At 41.9% G+C, this 17715-nt stretch overlaps 3 protein-coding genes across 3 annotated transcripts in view; all 3 read left to right on the forward strand.

Moving 5' to 3' along the window:
- LOC307244890 (collagen alpha-1(XV) chain-like) overlaps nt 1–3709 on the forward strand; it is a 68355-nt gene extending 64646 nt beyond the window's left edge. Inside the window, exons 40-44 of the mRNA XM_080020266.1 lie at nt 95–142; nt 235–297; nt 402–599; nt 1012–1127; nt 1765–3709. Coding sequence (XP_079876392.1) covers nt 95–142; nt 235–297; nt 402–599; nt 1012–1127; nt 1765–1966 — 627 coding nt within the window. The 3' untranslated portion in view covers nt 1967–3709. The remainder of the gene's footprint in view (nt 1–94; nt 143–234; nt 298–401; nt 600–1011; nt 1128–1764) is intronic.
- A 3189-nt stretch (nt 3710–6898) lies between these two features.
- LOC307245046 (apolipoprotein D-like) lies at nt 6899–10105 on the forward strand (the record flags this gene model as incomplete). Its single annotated transcript, XM_080020457.1, has 4 exons — nt 6899–7006; nt 8208–8329; nt 8464–8546; nt 9876–10105. 4 exons carry the CDS (start codon nt 6899–6901, stop codon nt 10103–10105), a joined length of 543 nt encoding a protein of 180 aa, XP_079876583.1.
- A 4305-nt stretch (nt 10106–14410) lies between these two features.
- On the forward strand, nt 14411–16841 carry LOC307245047 (apolipoprotein D-like; the record flags this gene model as incomplete). The annotated part of the gene is made up of 3 exons (XM_080020458.1): nt 14411–14529; nt 15743–15831; nt 16606–16841. The coding sequence occupies 3 exons, from the start codon at nt 14411–14413 to the stop codon at nt 16839–16841; spliced, it is 444 nt and encodes a 147-aa protein (XP_079876584.1).
- Nucleotides 16842–17715: the final 874 nt, after the last annotated feature.

Here is a 17715-nt window from a genome sequence, read left to right on the forward strand (position 1 = left end):
AGCCATTCATCGGTGAATGACAAATGACTGCGGTCCTTCCCGTGGAACTTGGCCAAGGACATTTTCCATTGTTCTCTGTCTTTTGTCTCCACAGCTCGGGAACATGATCTACCTCTCCAATAACGTGATTCCACAAGACGAGGTACTTCTACTCCGGATTATATCAATAGAAGAGGTAGCGTGGTCTTCCAGTAGACTCACCCATCCAACTTGTGTCTGTTTTTGCCAATGTAGCCTCGGCCCGCGTACCAGACGAGAGGCCCCACGATGGAGCGAATACGTTCAGTTACGGAGAGAGTACGTTTCCATGACGATAAAGAAAATCACAGCCGAAAGCCACGATAAGGCGCGGCCGTTTGTGGGGATTAACGTTTTTTTTTTTCTTCCGTCTGCCGCTTCAGCTCAACCTGGTGGCATTGAACCAGCCCCACTCAGGAGACATGAAGGGCTTAGATGCCGCCGACCGCATGTGCTATGAGCAGGCGAAGGCCATGGGCCTGGCCCCCAACTACCGGGCCTTCATGTCTTCCCACAGACAGGACCTGGTGCACGTGGTCTACCCGGGCTTCCGCGAAACCCTTCCAATCACAAACCTTAGGGTGAGTGGGTACGAAACCATAGCATGAATGTGGGTGATATAGTTAACATGGTCAGCCCTTTGAAACCAAGGTCCAGATGAAGACCTATGAACTTGTCTTGACTTGATGGAATACATTTTGGATGGGAACCAGACCGGAACCTGCACCCTGTGTTAAAGAGAGGCCAAGTCAGAAGTGGCCCCCGCTGTGGCCCGCTCCTGGCTGGCTGCAGAACTGTTATAAACTGTCTGTTTCAATTGAATTGAATGGGACCCAGAAGCAACTCTTTGGTCAAAATGAGTCAGACATTTAGTTTTGGTGACAACATCTATATTCCGGCGTGATAAAGTCTTACCTAAAGTTGTTCCTGTTGGTATAAAGGTTATTATCATCCTCTCCCCTGACTTAGCATCTCACATGTTTGTCTGTTCAGGGGGATGTAATGTTCAGGAACTGGCATTCCGTTTTCAACGGGGAAGGGGCCTCGATCGACTCCAGGATACCCATCTACTCCTTTGACGGCCGGAACGTGCTGGCTGACCCCTTCTGGTGTGTATTTTGAATCGTGCCATCGTGTAACTGTTGTGTGTGTGTGTCTGTGTGTGTGTGTGTGCGTGTCTGTGTGTGTTTGTATGCATGCACTCTGCGTGTGCATGTATCCATGTTTGTTATACGGACTTGTGGAAAAACCGATTCTGCTTGTCAACGGCGGCAATCAGCCGTTGTTTATTTGTGAATAATGATCGATGACTGTTGCTAGAGGCAAAAACTTGTCATCGTTTCATGCACCGCGTTTGACGCCGCCTACTTCCTCCTGCGAAGATCGGCTAGTGGTGCCATCTGGTCAAGCCACATAGAAACTACAAGGGAAGACTTCAAAAATCATGAACACCGACGTCGATATTAAAAATCACCATCGTCCCATTGGTGTAACTATATTGCTATGGACTTCCTAGAGGAAGCTCTCAAATTAGGAGTACTAGTTATGAAATCCTTTTCAAATCAATATTCAATGTCAATGTGTTCATTTATTTAGTAAGCAGCTGTGTAATAAGCAGGATAATGTGATAATCATTATCCCTAACCGAACTGTCTGTCAATCTGTCTAACATTCTGTCTGCATGTCTGTGTAACTTCCTGTCTCCCTCCGCTGTCGTCACAGTGTTATATCCCCTTCTGCCAACAGGCCTCATAAGAACATCTGGCATGGTTCCACCAGCAGGGGGCTCCGCGTGGCGGACAAGCACTGCGAGACGTGGCGGGTGGAGCACGTGTCTGTCACGGGCCTTTCGTCCAGCTTGACCTCAGGCCAGCTACTGGCGCAGCAGATGCGCAGCTGCTCCAACCAATACATAGTCCTCTGCGTCGAAACCCACAAAAACACATAACAAGCCCCACCCCTCCCACCACCCGTCATACGACGCACGATACGCACTTTGAAAGTGTGTGTCGTGTGTTTGTGTGTGTGTGTGTGTTCTGAGACCAAAAACTCCACACTCTCATAAAGGAGGTATCATCGCCAGCACAGCTGTCGAACATTTCACCACAACCTTTTGGTGCCAACTCGCTCTGTGTCAGTTTGATGGCATATTTACTGCAAAAGCTGGATTGGTTTGAGGTGATACTTCTTTTTGAGAGTGTGTGTGTGTGTGTTGTGCCTTGCCTTTGATTGGATTTGATGGACTACTGTGAGGACCAACATCTCCCCCTGCAATGGACGAGTGCGAGCGTCTATGTCGATCGGCTTCAAAATCGTAAAAAAAAAAAAAAAAAATTTGATTCCGTTGTTGTCACTTGTGAAACCCACGGCGGACACTTGCTCGCGGTGGACCTCCCAGTGCGACTCCTGCCTCTGCTAACTCTTTGTTTGCTGCGTCCGAAATGGCATACTAGCATACTATTTAGTAAGACAGAATCAGGGTGTGAGTATTTTTAGTATGCACGCTACACTAGAGGAGAGACATCGGTTCAGGGTTCCATGCATCTATGGAGTATGCCACTTCAGGTGCAGAAATTGGATTCTAGGACTCCCCCCCCCCCCCCCCCCCCCGGCAGCGCGGACAAGCATCACGGTGGAAAAAACAAAAAATATAATTTATTCCCAGTGAGACCAACGACCAAGCGAGATTTGTCCAAGAGAGCAGCCCGGGTCTTCATCACAAGTGCCATTACCATTGTAGGTCCATTTTTACCAAAGTAGACCAACTCAGAGGTTCCCTAACTTGGGTCCACTACCCCCTAGGGATCTGTGAAGGAATTGCAGCAAAATACTGTCGTCCTCAGCCAGTCTCTACCCGCCGGGTGGCCTTTCCATGGGAAAAAAAAAAAAAAAAGGTTTAGTGCTCTAGTTAACAAGTCCGGTCTGGGTATACAGTACAAGTGTGACGGTCCCGCCCAACGCCCACGCACGCCCTCCGACACGATTTCAAAAGGCTGGGTGTCTGAGTTTTAACGGGTAACTTCCATGGTCGTTTGGTTGTATTTCAATCCATCATTACAAATGTCATGAGATTGTTTACTGAAAAAGGTCCGCGGGGCCCCGATCCCTCTGAGCCGCGGCCTCAGCCGGCCACGTTCCGACGACGGGACACCCAGAGATCCACCCGGATATCCACCATTAGCCAACAAAGTTATTTTTTATGCACTGTATTTCATTTTTTTTATTTTTTATTATTATTATTTTTTTTTTTCCATTCCTTGTCCAATAGGACAAGGAACAGGAAAACAGGACACGCATTGGCAGGACTTAAGCTTTGTAGGATATTTAATTTAAAATCAAAGAATTATTTATACCAAGACCGCACATAACGTTAAAGCAGATCAACGAAATTAAGAATGTAATTTATCGGGTTTTTTCGATTTGTTTTTGTTTTTTTTTGTTGTTTTTTTTTGTGTCAAAGTGACTGTTTATTCTCACTTTCTGCCTATTTTGACAATTTTTAAACATTCCGAAGGTTCTTCTGTTAGGGAACATCAACAGGAGTTCAAACATAATTTTGCCAAAAAAATAACGTGAAACCAAAGAACATAACAACCAAAAAGACTGAGAAAAAAATGTGGAAAGGCGGAAGTGAGAGAATGTTTTGTATAAATATTGGTGCTTTATCGAGTAAAGTTTTCTCTTTTCCTAACCTGTTTGTTGTTTCTTTGGAGTGTGAGCATCCCAAACTCGTCTTGGGACAAACAATTTGTCTTTAAATTAGCTGAAGAAATCACCAGTGATAATGATAGAGATGCAGAAGTGATTCTCCAAATTTGAAATTATTTTTAGTTATTGAAGTCATTTTTTATTGCTACAGATACTTCATTGACTTAATAAATATTATGATATTATTTGTGTTGTATCAGGAGGTTATACATTTTACAACCTAATTGACACTGATGTGACATCATTTATAGTCCTTCGTTTTTTATTTTATTTGAATGGATGTAAATTGGGCTTCATTTTGATTTAATTGCATGTTAATCCTACTTTATAATGATATGTTCATTCATCTGGCAGCATTAATCAGTTTTAAAGCATAAATTAAGGTTCATGTAAAGCAAGTTTGGCTCAACGGGTGGGTGTGGCTTCCTTAATTAACGCTTTGATCTGATTAGCTGGATAAGTAAATCAGTCTATCTGATGACATCATGAACATCAATCTAATGGACTAGGGGGAGCTCTTAAAAATATATTTAAAAATTTTGAATCAAAAAGGAAAAAATGGAATTATCAGTCAAATCAACGTAGAGAGGTAGAAGAGAGGAATAGAATGCACAAATTCAATTTCACTCCTTATTGAATGTCTTATTTAGATGAAATTCCTGAATACAGACCCTTTTCCGGAGAGAACAGGACACTACATGCTACATAATCAATGCAGTTCATTTAAATCAAGCTCCCTACTTTTAAACTTAAATCAACTGAAAAGGAGGAAAATCTAATTGAAATGTGATGTGCCGAGACAACTGCAGTCGGTTGAAATGATCAAATATGTCCTATAAGTTACAGGATTTATTTCAGGTTTTGTAAGAATTCCGTGTGTGTGTGTGTGTGTGTGTGTGTGTGTGTGCGCGCGGTCTAAGAGGTAAGACCACAAGAATGAGGTAAAAAAAAAAAAAAGAAATCCACTTTCCTCTGAGGGAGGTGAGCGTCCCACTCCCCTCCAGATAGTTCAGCTGTGCTTTCCAGAAGCAGAACCTCCAGGAACCCAAGGGACCCCAAAACCCACTCAGGTGAGAGACTCTCTGCTGCCGTAGAAATGTTTAGAAACGTCATATAAGGGGGTCGTGATATGTTAGAAGATCTTCAGAGGTTGGTTTATATTGCACAAAATTACAGCCCCAAGAAAAAAACAAACATTATATATTTTCCTCCCTGACAGAACTTTTTTCAGCTTGCTCTGTTTTCTTAGTTTGAAAAGTAAAAATAAACCCAGAGAAAAATCATTCAGAATGAATAAAACAAATCCCTAACACTGAACTTTGGTAAAAGTTAGTGTTTGGGTTAATTCTTAGTTCATCACACATTTGAGTGGAAATGATAGAAGTAGGAATGCTGAATTTATCTTTTATGGGATTTTCCTATAATATTGTACATCATCTATATTTGATGATTTAATTGCATCAAGTTAAATAATTTCAATTGAGTATTGAGTTTTGGCCTCTGTTACCATTTTTTAAGTATCCCTAAAGTTCTTTAACATTCGATATTCAAAAGATTTATTTGTTACATACATATTGCACTCTACCTACAACATGTGTCATGCTTTGTTTTTTTTTGCAAACTCCAGAAAGAAAGAGAGTAAAAAATGAGATTGAAAATCTGTGAGAATGAGTAAAGTAAATAAAACAAAATGCAAATCTACACAGTATACAGCAATATAAAGAAATACCGGATCTATATGTATTGATTCATGTTTATAAGTATTTACATTGTGCAATATTTTTTGTGGAATATGTGCTGTGCAATATTTGCGAACTGTTTGATAGTTTTAATGAGCACAGCATCCTCATGGCCTGGGTGCAGAAGCTCTTTCTTTAAACAGCACTTCAAACTTAGTTTCCATGAAAATGTGTCAATTAATTTTCAGCAAATTAAGAATAATTAATTAATACAAAAAATAAAACGGTATGAATACAAGTATGATTGTTGGGGTATTTTTGGTGAAATTGTCTCTTATTTTTCTGCTTCTACAATAAATGTTGTTTTGGTGCAATTCATTTTTTTTAGTTCACCATTACGGAGTTACTGTCGTGTGATTTAGTCGCCACGTCTCCTCAACACACGAGGGACCTGGTGCATATCAGTCTGTAAATTCATACTCATGAGAGCCGCGATGGAATAATAGCAGGTGGGGCCGACAGGTGGAGGACGAACAAAGGAACAGATTCAACGGACATTCAACACGCTGTGAAGCGTCAGAATCAGGATCAGAATCTACTTCAGTTTGACACGTTTATCAAAACCAACCATGGATATTAAATACCACCGGGAAATGTAAAGATAAAAAGACAGATGGAGAGAGATAGGTAGATGAACGGCTGAATGGACAGATGGATAGACAGACTGATTAACTCAATGACTGATAGATCAATAAATAGATAGACACAGTCTTTATTTTTCACACAACACACTACTACAACACATGCTTGCACACACACACACGCTTTGGATGGTGGCCAGTGAAATGGTTCCTCTGCATTTAACCCATCCTGGCCTGTCCTTCCTCTGGGGGCACAGCCAGGAGCAGTGGGCAGCATATGTGGACACACACGGGGACCAGGTGATGAGTGTCCATTGCTGGTCAGACGATGCTGTGTGCATGTCTTTGAGGGGGGTCCTTACTGAAGTGAGGTGCATGCAAACTCCACACAGAAAGGCTCCTATTTGGGAGATAACCCGCCGGAGCACGGTGCCAACAGCGCCCCAGGCGGGAATTGAACCCAGGACCTTCTTGCTGCAATGCACTGCGCCACCGTGCCACCAGATAGATGAATGGATGGACAGAAAGACTGACAGATATATACTGCAGATGGATGATGGATGGATGGATGGATAGATAGATAGACAAATAGATAGACATATAGATGGACTTATAGATAGACGGGTAGATAGATGAATGGATGGACAGAAAGACAGACAGACTGACAGATAAATACTGTAGATGGATGATGGATGAATGGATGGATAGATAGATAGATAGATAGAGAGATAGATATCACAGATGGATAGACAGATGAATTGATAAATAGATTGATTGATAGATGGGTGGATGGATGGATGGATGATGGGTGATGGATGGATGCTGACCCCTCTCCTCCATCACAGAGGAACCATGCTTCCTGCTCTGCTGCTCCTGCTCGTTCCGCTGGCGTCCGCTCAGACCTTTCACATTGGGCGCTGTCCCAAACCTGCAGTGCAGGGCAACTTCTCGATGGAGCAGGTAACACACGCACACACACACACACACACACACACACACAAATGCGCGCACACACATACACACACACACACACACACACACACACACACACACACACACACACACACACACACACACACACACACACACACACACAGTTTCCACTGAACATTTGATTTTCCCTCGTGGGTATGAATTGGAAGCTGTTTTGTTGCTGACATGATTTTCCCCACCTGTGTGTGTGTACTTGTGTGTCTGTGTGTGTGTGACTGATCTCTCACTACAACCACTTGGTCACTGTTACCAATTGGACACCACACACACACACACACACACACACACACACACACACACACACACACACACACACACACACACACACACACACACACACACACACACACACATAATACATAATGATCAGGCTGCACATTATTCGGCTTATTTCACAGCTGCTCATAAATAATACATTGAGACAGAATATTGATTTAAAATGATTTTAGTTACACTAGTGTGTAAATTACAATAAAATGCACGTAGAACGATGGGTCATTCGGTCCATTTACTGTCAGTGAAATGAAAAATCGGACATCCCACATTCATCTCGTCAAGTCTTGCGCTGTAATTTCCACGTAACGTCACCAGATGGCGCCACCAGTGAGTGTCAGCAAGAGCGCGTGTCTGTGACACGACAGTGGTAAGACAGTGATACTACAGTGACACTAGAGTGTTACTACAGTGTTACTACAGTGATAAGACAGTGAACCTACAGTGATACTACAGTGATACTACAGTGATGAGACAGTGATACTACAGTGACACGAGAGTGTTACTACAGTGATGAGACAGTGATACAACATTGACACGACAGTGATACTACAGTGATGAGACAGTGATACCACAGTGATACTACAGTGGTAAGACAGTGATACTACAGTAACACTAGAGTGTTACTACAGTGTTACTACAGTGATATTACTGTGATACTACAGTCATAAGACAGTGATACTACAGTGACATGGAGAAAAGTCGTTGGTTCATCACAGATAACGGACCGCCGTTTGCCGCTATCGGCCAATCAGAACCCAGCATCCCGCAGAGCTGGAATTTCGATAATTATGAGGAAACTCGTTGTCGTCAAGCACGCGTCGGGAGAAATACGATGAAACAGTGGAACAGCCTAAATTCGGCACGTCACCCACAAACGGCCTCCTCTCTCCAGTTCCTGGGCCGCTGGCATCAGATCCAGAGTCTCCCGATCCTGCAGGAGGAGGGGCGGTGCATGGCGGCTGACTTTGACCGGAATGCCGACGGCGACTTCGGCGTCACCTTCTCGCAGATCCTGTGAGTGGCGCTGGTCTCACCCTCCACTTGCTCGCCTGCTCCCTCTCAGCTTCTCACCGTGACTCTCCCCCTCTCTCTTTCTTTATCTCTCTAAACCCCCACCCTCTCTCTCTCCCTCTTCTCCTTAAATACAGCGACAACGAGGTGAAAACATGGGAGGCAGCGGTGTGTCCAGGCAAAGAAGAACCCGCCAAGCTGGGGGTCAGATACCATCGCTGTGAGCGTTTTTCATCATTCAATGATTATCAATGATTGATTTACAAAAAATTATATTTAATCATTGGAGTAACGGTTTAATAATGAATGAATAATGAAATAATGAATAATGGTGCGACTGGTGCCAATCTTCATTTCATTTTCTCTATTAATATTTCCAATTTTTTATCCCACTCAACAAAAGTAGTCATACTTATTGCAGTCAGTTTCTCTTTCCTCGGTTAGTGTCAGAACACTGCATCTTGGTCGAGGCCGACGCCGACCAAAAGGGGAATTCAACGCGCGTTGCATCTGATTCCCATACCCACCGCACTGCTTTTTCGATTGCCACCGCGTGTTTTGTGGAGCAAAATTAGTTCGTAAAATCGGAGGGAATTTTTTTCAAAACATTTGATCTTGTCCACATCTGTCGACACCTTGACGCTACCGCCCCAAGGTCACCATGGAAACATCGGAAGCATGTTTAAAAAAGTTATAATAATTAAAATAAAATAAAAAATAAAATAAAAATAAACATTGGAAGCATGTTCACCAATTTCCATGAATGAGAGTTTAAAACCGTATATAGTGTTTGCAAAGTAGAAAAATAAAAAATACCCACAATGCACTTTATTGATTTATTGATATTGAATATGGTGACATCCAACGTTAATGATGTCATTATTGAATTTAGGTTGTGGGATCCGACCGAAATTCCTGTGGACTCTCCATAGGAATGAATGGACTTCCAGGTTGTTCATGTCGTTTGTTGGATTCCGTGTTAAGACAGATTAAGGCCTTTTCTCAATCTGCGTTCTTGTCTGTACTTGTGTTCTTGTGGACTTGTGAAACGTCATCAGTCGCAGCCCAAGTACTGTTCCAATTCAAAACACACATCAAGCCAAGTCCACTCCAAATGCCCGGATGTGGACTTGCTCCACCCATTTTATTGAGGATGCATCGGTGGTGACTTGTGTGGACTTGGGACAGCCAAGTATCCCAGAATGCATTTCGCGGAATGACCGTCCTGCATCCTCCCGTCCCCAGGAGTCTGTACTCCCAAGTCAAACTTCCCAAGTCTGAACTACCAAGTCCTCAAGTCCGGACTTTGCGTACTTGGTATTGAGAAACGGCTTAAGAGATTTGGGGGAAGCGCTCTCACAGTTTCCTGTTGGGGCTTGCTATAGCGGCAGCTCGTGGTACTGCAACTGGATCCTGCGTCGGGTTAAGAATTTCCACCGACTTCGCGCAGGTCGAAGCATCCGCGTCCTTACGTAAGGTTTGTTTTTTCGGCTCTTGGCGCGCGTCGGGGACCTCCTTCCGGGCGTAACCGTGGTGCTTTCCTCCTCAGACCTCCCCGAGTGCCCGTTGTGGGTGCTCCACACCGACTACTCCTCAGTGGCGCTGATGTACTACTGCCAGGACTTGTACTTTTTCCACATGGACTACGCCTGGATCATGAGTCGCACGCGAACCCTGTCCCTCCAGACGTTGAAGGGCGCCAAAGAGAAGTTCACGGAGGGAGGCGTCGATGTCACCGAGATGACAGCGGCCGACCAAACGGGCTGCAAGGACAACTAGGGAACCATCTGTGTGGAATAATGAAAGGGTCGTGCTGGTGTCAAAAAAATCTGAGTCAACAGATTATCCATGACTATTTTCAATGGTGATAGCTCACATTTTTATATATATTTTTTAGTATTTTATTCTGTTTCGAAAATTTGAAGGACATCGTAGGAAACCCTTAAATCTACTCTGAAGAGTGATGGTAACACGTGTGTCAAAATTATTTTAATTAATTAAATTTAAGCAAGGGATCGTCCACCCTTTCAAATGGAATAGACAATTTTCTTAAATATATATTATAATAAATATAATTGATAAATTATTTCTAATTATTTCATATATATACACATTGATGATTCAATTAAGCTTATTCATACCATAAGGAATGGTATAATAATAATAATTTATATCACCAATTAAGTAACTTTGAAAAAACGAATTAAAATGAAAAATGGAAAAAGTAAAAAATAAAAATAAATAAATAAATAAATAAATAAATAATATTTAAATAATAATAAATATAATAAAATAAAAATGATACAAATAATAATAATAATAATAATAATAATATATAAAAAATAGTCACCATATCATTTGAATTCCCCCAATCCTCAATATATTTAAGAGACAATGTTCAAAATGTAAAAATGTGAACTATCATCAGGAAAATGGTCAGTGCAGTCTGTGCTGAGTTAACTCCATTTGACCGTCCTTTAATACCATCCTCAGTAATATTAATCAGACATAGGTCAGTAGCGGAGGTTGGGAAATCTAGAAGATTTTTTTGTAGTAATCTAAACCAAAATAATTTTGAATACTAGACAATTTTTGTGTTCTTCTAATCTTGCCTCAAATGTTTTAATAAAGTTTCTCTTCTGAAAAGGTGTGTGTGTTTGAATACAATTCAATGGGGTAAACGACGAACAGCTGTGTCCACTGGTTCATTGAGGACAAACTGCTCCAGTCGTTTCTATTTGCACTGAGAGTGAACTGCAGCTCCAAGTGGGAGTGTAAATATTACATGGTTTGAATAACTATACAAACTCTGTAAATCACTCATCAGACAGGTTGGTCCATCTAAAAGTCCAAATAACCAGTAAAAACACTTCAGACACACAGCGCTCCACTCGTTTGGAGAGTCGTAGAGGATTGAATTCATTTAACTTTACGCATTTGCAAGGTTTTTCAAGTGACCTTATTTTAAAATGTATAAGATATAGAAATTATTACTTTATTATAAGAATTATCATTGTTTTTATCATTTTCATAAAGTCTTGTGATCCAGGATCTCTGCTTAACCTCCACTTCAGCATGAAGGCATTCCAGGTATAAGTCAATTTCTTTTTTTTTTTTTTAATATTTATTTACATGCATGTTTGTTTGCTTGTTTCTTATCTTAAATTGCATAATTTAATACATTTGATAGTTGTTTAACAGTATGAGAGAACATTTATTTTAATTTATACATTAGAGACAATTTAGGTGAGTGCTTAAAGGGGACCTATTCTGCTTTTCTTTATATTCTGTCTTATATGTGATGTCACAATGTGGGATGTTGATATCAGACGTGGCCAAAGCATCAAATAATGAGGTGAACTAATGACAAAGTAATCTCTGCAAACACTCAGGATTCCGACTGCTCTGACTGCACCGTTTCCAAAGGTTTTTTTTTCTACTCTCTGCCCAATCAGCTGGTCACGGATTTCTTTATATGCTCATCTGCTCCATCCCATCCTCTGCCTTTCTCCAAACAATGCCAGTAAAAACAGTTTTAATTGCAGATGTATTTATTTATTTTTATTATCCGACGCTGACTAATTGAATGATACGAAATATCCCTGCGTGCCAGAGTCCCGGTGCGTCGCTGTGCGGTGTCCGTGTCTCCCACAAGCCTGAAGCATGGCAACCAAAATTGGAAGCAACTTTTAAATGAGGCCTTGTAGATCCAATGAGTGAAGATTCAGCAATCGGATTGCTTATTTTGCACCTCAAATTTGTTGAGAAATTAATTTGGGTGGACTGATAAGGTGAAACCAGTGAAAGTAGAACCCAGAACTCATGCTCAAACCCCATTGGCTCACGGAACGAGGGGCCTCAGGAGGGAGGCGCCACCCCACAGAAACAGCCCTCCCTGGAACAGCATGGTATAGAAGCATGTTCCAATGGCTAGAATGCATAATCTGAGTGGTATTTTCAGCAAACTTATTTCAAAAATCATGTTTTGAGGATCTTGGAGACTTATATTAACATGTTGAAAAGGAGCATAATAGGTCCTTTTTAAATACACTCTGTCTAAGATTCTCTAGCTGTTTACACGGTGACTAAAGAACCTGAAAATGCAATAAATGATACAAGATATTTCTATGTTCTCTGTCCTTTACCTGTGGGTGATTGTGATTGTCCTATTGAGTCTTGCCTCTTTTGTGCAATTCATGTTTTCTACCAGTAGGGGGTATTTCTCTGGGATTTCTGACTATTCTCAGAAATGTTGGCTTCTTGTCTTTGAGTATTATTTTTACCCTTTCTTCCACAATTCTTCCATCATCCTAATTTGCACAATAATTAACACTCATTCAACATATTTTCAATTATAATTTATCCTTATTATGAATAAATGATTTACAATTATCGTGGAAAAAGCAGCTCTTACCATTTACCTCAGTAGTGAGTCGTTCTGCTCAAGCAAAACGTGGGTATACACACTGACATGTCTGACTGCATATGCATTTGACAATCCAGACATTTATTCTATTTGATGTAAACATTGAATAACTGTATAAAGAGGAGGAGCCCATACCGTCAAATAGTGCTTTGAACCATCAGATCTCATGTTTGGGAAGCCGTTGGGTGGGTCGACTCAAGCCTCGGCCCCAGGAAGAAGTGTGGACTGGAACACCACGGTGTCCCACAATAATATCTTTCGTAATGGTTTGAATTGTCAGTTATATTCAACTGTAGATTGTTTTTCTTTTTTGTTTTTTAAGCTGGTGCTGCTGGTGTCGGCTGCTGCTGCCGCTGCCAGCTCTCAGTCATTCCACTTTGGGAAATGTCCGAATCCAGCTCTCCAGCAGGACTTCAACATCACCAGGGTAACCCCCACGCTGCCGCACAGGAGGGAATTAGTGGTGTCAGACGTGATTCGTTCCTAGCGAGCAAATTGACTTTGAAACAACTTGTTGGCAAAAGGAGTAATTGGCTTGCGACTCGCTAACTTCAGCCGGACACATGGGCTGAAGTTGAACTGGAACCTGACGCTTGAACGAAAAAAGAGCCGAGATTCACGAGTCACAGGTCACGCATGCGCCCCAAGAGGAGGCAAAGACTCCTGACCCAGTTCGGTTCATGAATTAATGTGACGGTGAAGGTATTTGGCTTAATTCCTCTTGAATGTGACTGATTTATGCTTTGCATTTCTCCCCAAATTAATGCTTTTGACAGAATTCAGTGATTCTTGTGAGAATTCCATTCGAGGTTCGGAATTGAACCGACTCTTCTGAATCTCGTTACAACCAACTGAATCAAACGAGTGAAGAGTCGGAAAAGTGAACAAACCTTTTTACTCAGTCACAGTTACTAGCCGGAATAGCCGGAACCCCAAAAAGAGCAGAACTTTCTCCTCACTAGGCGGAATTCACTTTATTTTAGTTTTATTTATTTTTTAACCTGTGCTGTCAGCATGCTGTGCACACACACAGTATTTGTTCCATTACATCAAGGACAGAGTTAGTCTGCAAGTGGAGTTCAACTTCTCAACATGCAATGCCACTCTTTATTCATTCTTTAATCATCATCAACAACTGCTGCAATAACTCTGTCCTGTGGACGACCTGTGGTATGACAAGAGCACAGCTTTTGATGACACAGAACCACCACCAATCCCCCTCTTTGGAGAACCATCTTACCATGTTTTGGTCTTTTAAACAACTAATCAACTAATCATTACTACTCTGAGGGAGAATCACCACGGGTGAGACAAATAAACATAGAAACAAACATGTACATGGAAAAACAAACATAGAAACATCAGATGACATGTATCTACAAAACAATTAATTAGGTCCAGGAAATCTGGAACAGCAATTGGGAATGTGGCCTCTTCCTGTCATAGTTATGGCAGTAAATGAGGGAGGAGAGGAATGTAATCAGGGAATTCACTTTTTTAAGTGCTGACTCTTTAATTGTGCTTTGATGTGCTATAGTCCACGGTGCTTGGGCATGTGAGTGAAAAAGAGCAATGGCTTTTTTGGGTGTGGTACCTCATAACACTTCCAACTCCTACTTTCGACCTCAGAAGTTTTTTTTTCTCTGTCTCACTAGTACATGGGAACGTGGTACGAGGTGGAGAAGCTGCCGGCGGTGTTTGAGAAGGGAACATGCATCCAGGCTACATACACTGCGCTCAGCGATGGGAGCGTCAGGGTTCTCAACCAGGAGCTGCTGTGAGTGTCTCTCTCCTGATACACATTGAATCAATGGATGTGTGCCAGATACCACAGGCCACCTGTGGTATCTGCACCAAGACGTTAGCAGCAGATTCTTTAAGTCCTGGGAGTTGCGAGGTGGGGGCACCCATGGATTGTTGTTCCAGCACATCCCACAGATGCTCCATCGGATCTTACCCTAACCTTGGCCACCCACATGAAAATGTGATTCATCAGACTGGACCACCTTCTTCCATTGCTCCATGGTCCAGTTCTGATGCTCACGTGTTCATTGTAGGTGCTTTCAGCGGTGGACAGGGGTCAGCATGGACACTCTGACCGCTCCCATACGCAGCAAGCTGCGATGCACTGTGTGTTCTGACACCTTTCTATCACAGCAGCATTAACTTTTTCACCAGTTTGTGCTACAGTAGCTCTTCTGTGGGATCAAACCAGACGGACTAGACTTCACTCCACATGCACATCAATGAGCCCGTGGGCGCCCATGGCCCTGTTGCCGGTTCACCGATTGTCCTTCCTTGGGCCACTTTTGGTAGGTACTAACCACTGAATACTGGGAACACCCCACAAGACCTGGCGTTTTGGAGATGCTCTGACCCAGTCGTCTAGCCATCAAAATTTGGTCCTTTTCAAAGTGGCTCAGATCCTTACCACGCCCATTTTTCCAGCTTCCAACACATCAACTTCAAGAGCTGACCGTTCACTTGCTGCCTAATATATCCCACCCCTTGACAGGTCACATTGAATGAGATGAGCAATGATATTCACATCACCTGTCAGTAGTTTTAATGTTGTGGCTGATCGGTGTATGTCAGGGAAAATGGGAGAATTTGTTTATTTCCAGAACAACAGAGAGTAGTTTCCTTAGCTGAACATTTACCGTTTTCCATAATCAAGTTTAAAACTCGCTTTATATAGTGTTTGCAAAGTACAAAAAAATAAAATAAAACTCACTATTCACTAAGATAAAAATAGATTTATCGATTGTGAATATGATCCAACCTTAACATTCATAACGTCATTATTTTACATGCAACTTATTAACTTAGTTTTAAGCCCAGTACCAGTAGAATAAAAAATGCCATGGATGTCACTTCCGGCAGTAGGCCTACTGTCTGACCGAAACGTGTGTTGAAAAACGGGATCTCTGTTTCTGTCTCTCTCTCTCTCCCTCCCTCTCTCTCTTTCTGTCTCTCTCTCTCCCCCATAGGTCTAATGGCCAAATCAGCTCCACTGAGGGAGTGGCCAAAGTGGAAGATCCGGCCCAGCCTGCTGCTCTGGCTGTCAGCTTCTCCAAAGGTAGATCTAACCACGGCAGCTCTATGCTGGAACACCGTGCTTCGCACAACAAAATAAAATGACTTACAAAATTACATAGTTTGTCTTGGAAAAAATCCTTCCCAAGAACATGCACACAAGCAAATCCATCCAAAAAGAAAAATGTAAACGTGAAATACATAAAATAATGTGATTAAGCCCTGCATGGCCATCAAAATGAATTGATTTTTACCATGTGATGTGTGGAACCTGCCGTTAAAATTGTTATCAAATTACGCCCTGTATATTTACACGTTTTGTTCACAAAAAGACACACAAAGGGTGGCGTTATGGCCTTTTCTCTGGCAGAATTGACTGGTCCACATAATATAATTGCAATTCTGTAAGTGCTTTATTATCGAACTATTCGGTTCTCGTCTGACCCGAGGAGCTTTTTGTCTGCTGCGTAACTTACTGATGAATGTGTCCCGTGACTTCCAGACACAATTCAACGAAGTTTCACTTTGTAAAGTAAAAAATGATTTATTCTGAGAAACATGTCTCCTTGGAAGTTCTGTGTTATAACATAGCTCATTTATATTGTAGATATAGACAGATATATGTAGATAGATAGATATAGGTTTTATTCATTATCATATTTTATTTATATATATTTTTTATTGTCATTATTTTTCATATTAATATTATTGTAATACTAATTATTGTTATTAAATGTATTTATTAGTATCATATTTAATATTTGAACTCATAAATTCATAAAATAATGGCTGATCTCCTCTTTGTGCCTCTATGAAGAGTCGCCGCCTGGTCCCTACTGGATCCTTTCCACTGACTACAAGACCTACTCGGTGGTGTATTCCTGCTCCCAGTATTCCCCATCCCTCCATCAGAACCTTGCCTGGATCCTGGCCCGCAGCCGCACCCTGGATAAGGATATCACCAGCCGGCTCCGCGGCGTGCTGGCAGCCGCCGGGGTCCACCTCGACAGGCTTGAGGTCACCAACCAGACGGGCTGTGACGCCATGGCCTGAGGTGGGGGGGGTGATGCATTCAAGTACCGTGGGGAAAGCTCCAGTCCAGACTCAAGTCCCGTTGTCTTCTTTTAGTCACTGAATGTCGAGAGAGAGAGAGAGAGAGAGAGAGAGAGAGAGAGAGAGAGAGAGAGAGAAATGCGCCGATATACTTATTTAGACATTTGGAACCTATTATAATGTATTTATGTATGTGAACAGGTCTCCTTTCCAAAATTTGACTTAACATGTACAGTATATACAGAAAATAAAGGAAATAGTAATACGATCATTTCATTCAACAACTATTTGAATAACAATTAAGTGTGTGTCTTAGCTGCGTTCAACACTGGACTATTAATGCAAAAGGTATTTAGAAGCTGGGAATTAAAGTAACATCTATGTAACGTGCACACAGCAACTTTTAATCTCTGATAAAGAAGTGGTTGACTTTTTTAATGTATGATACGGTAACTAATATCACAATACTTCTAAAGGCCCCTCTTTCCTCTTTACAGTTTGTCTTCCTGAGTTAGTAAGTTACTCTTTGCCCATCAGTTGGTTTTACATCAGATTTGATTTTCAACATAAAACCAACCTGGAATTAAACAATTTTAAATGAATGTCTGAACTTTCCTGTGAATTGTCACAGTTTACTGAGTTTTCAGCAGTTTTTCAGTCCATGGGTGTTTTGACAATGCCCGCATGATGACAATTTAAACTAATGGCCCGCCTCGTGCTGGATGAGTGTGTGCTGACACAGGCTCAAAACACTCGAGCTCTGTGTTTTGTGGATACACCATTGAGAGCGTGAGATTCTGCTTCAGGAGCAATCCAGCAGGGAAATCCCACGGGTTGAACTTTGTCCCTTCGACAGGACGTTTTCCAAACATCT

The sequence above is a fragment of the Zeus faber genome, assembly GCF_960531495.2.
Source record: "Zeus faber genome assembly, chromosome: 19".
In the NCBI taxonomy this organism is placed as follows: domain Eukaryota; kingdom Metazoa; phylum Chordata; class Actinopteri; order Zeiformes; family Zeidae; genus Zeus; species Zeus faber.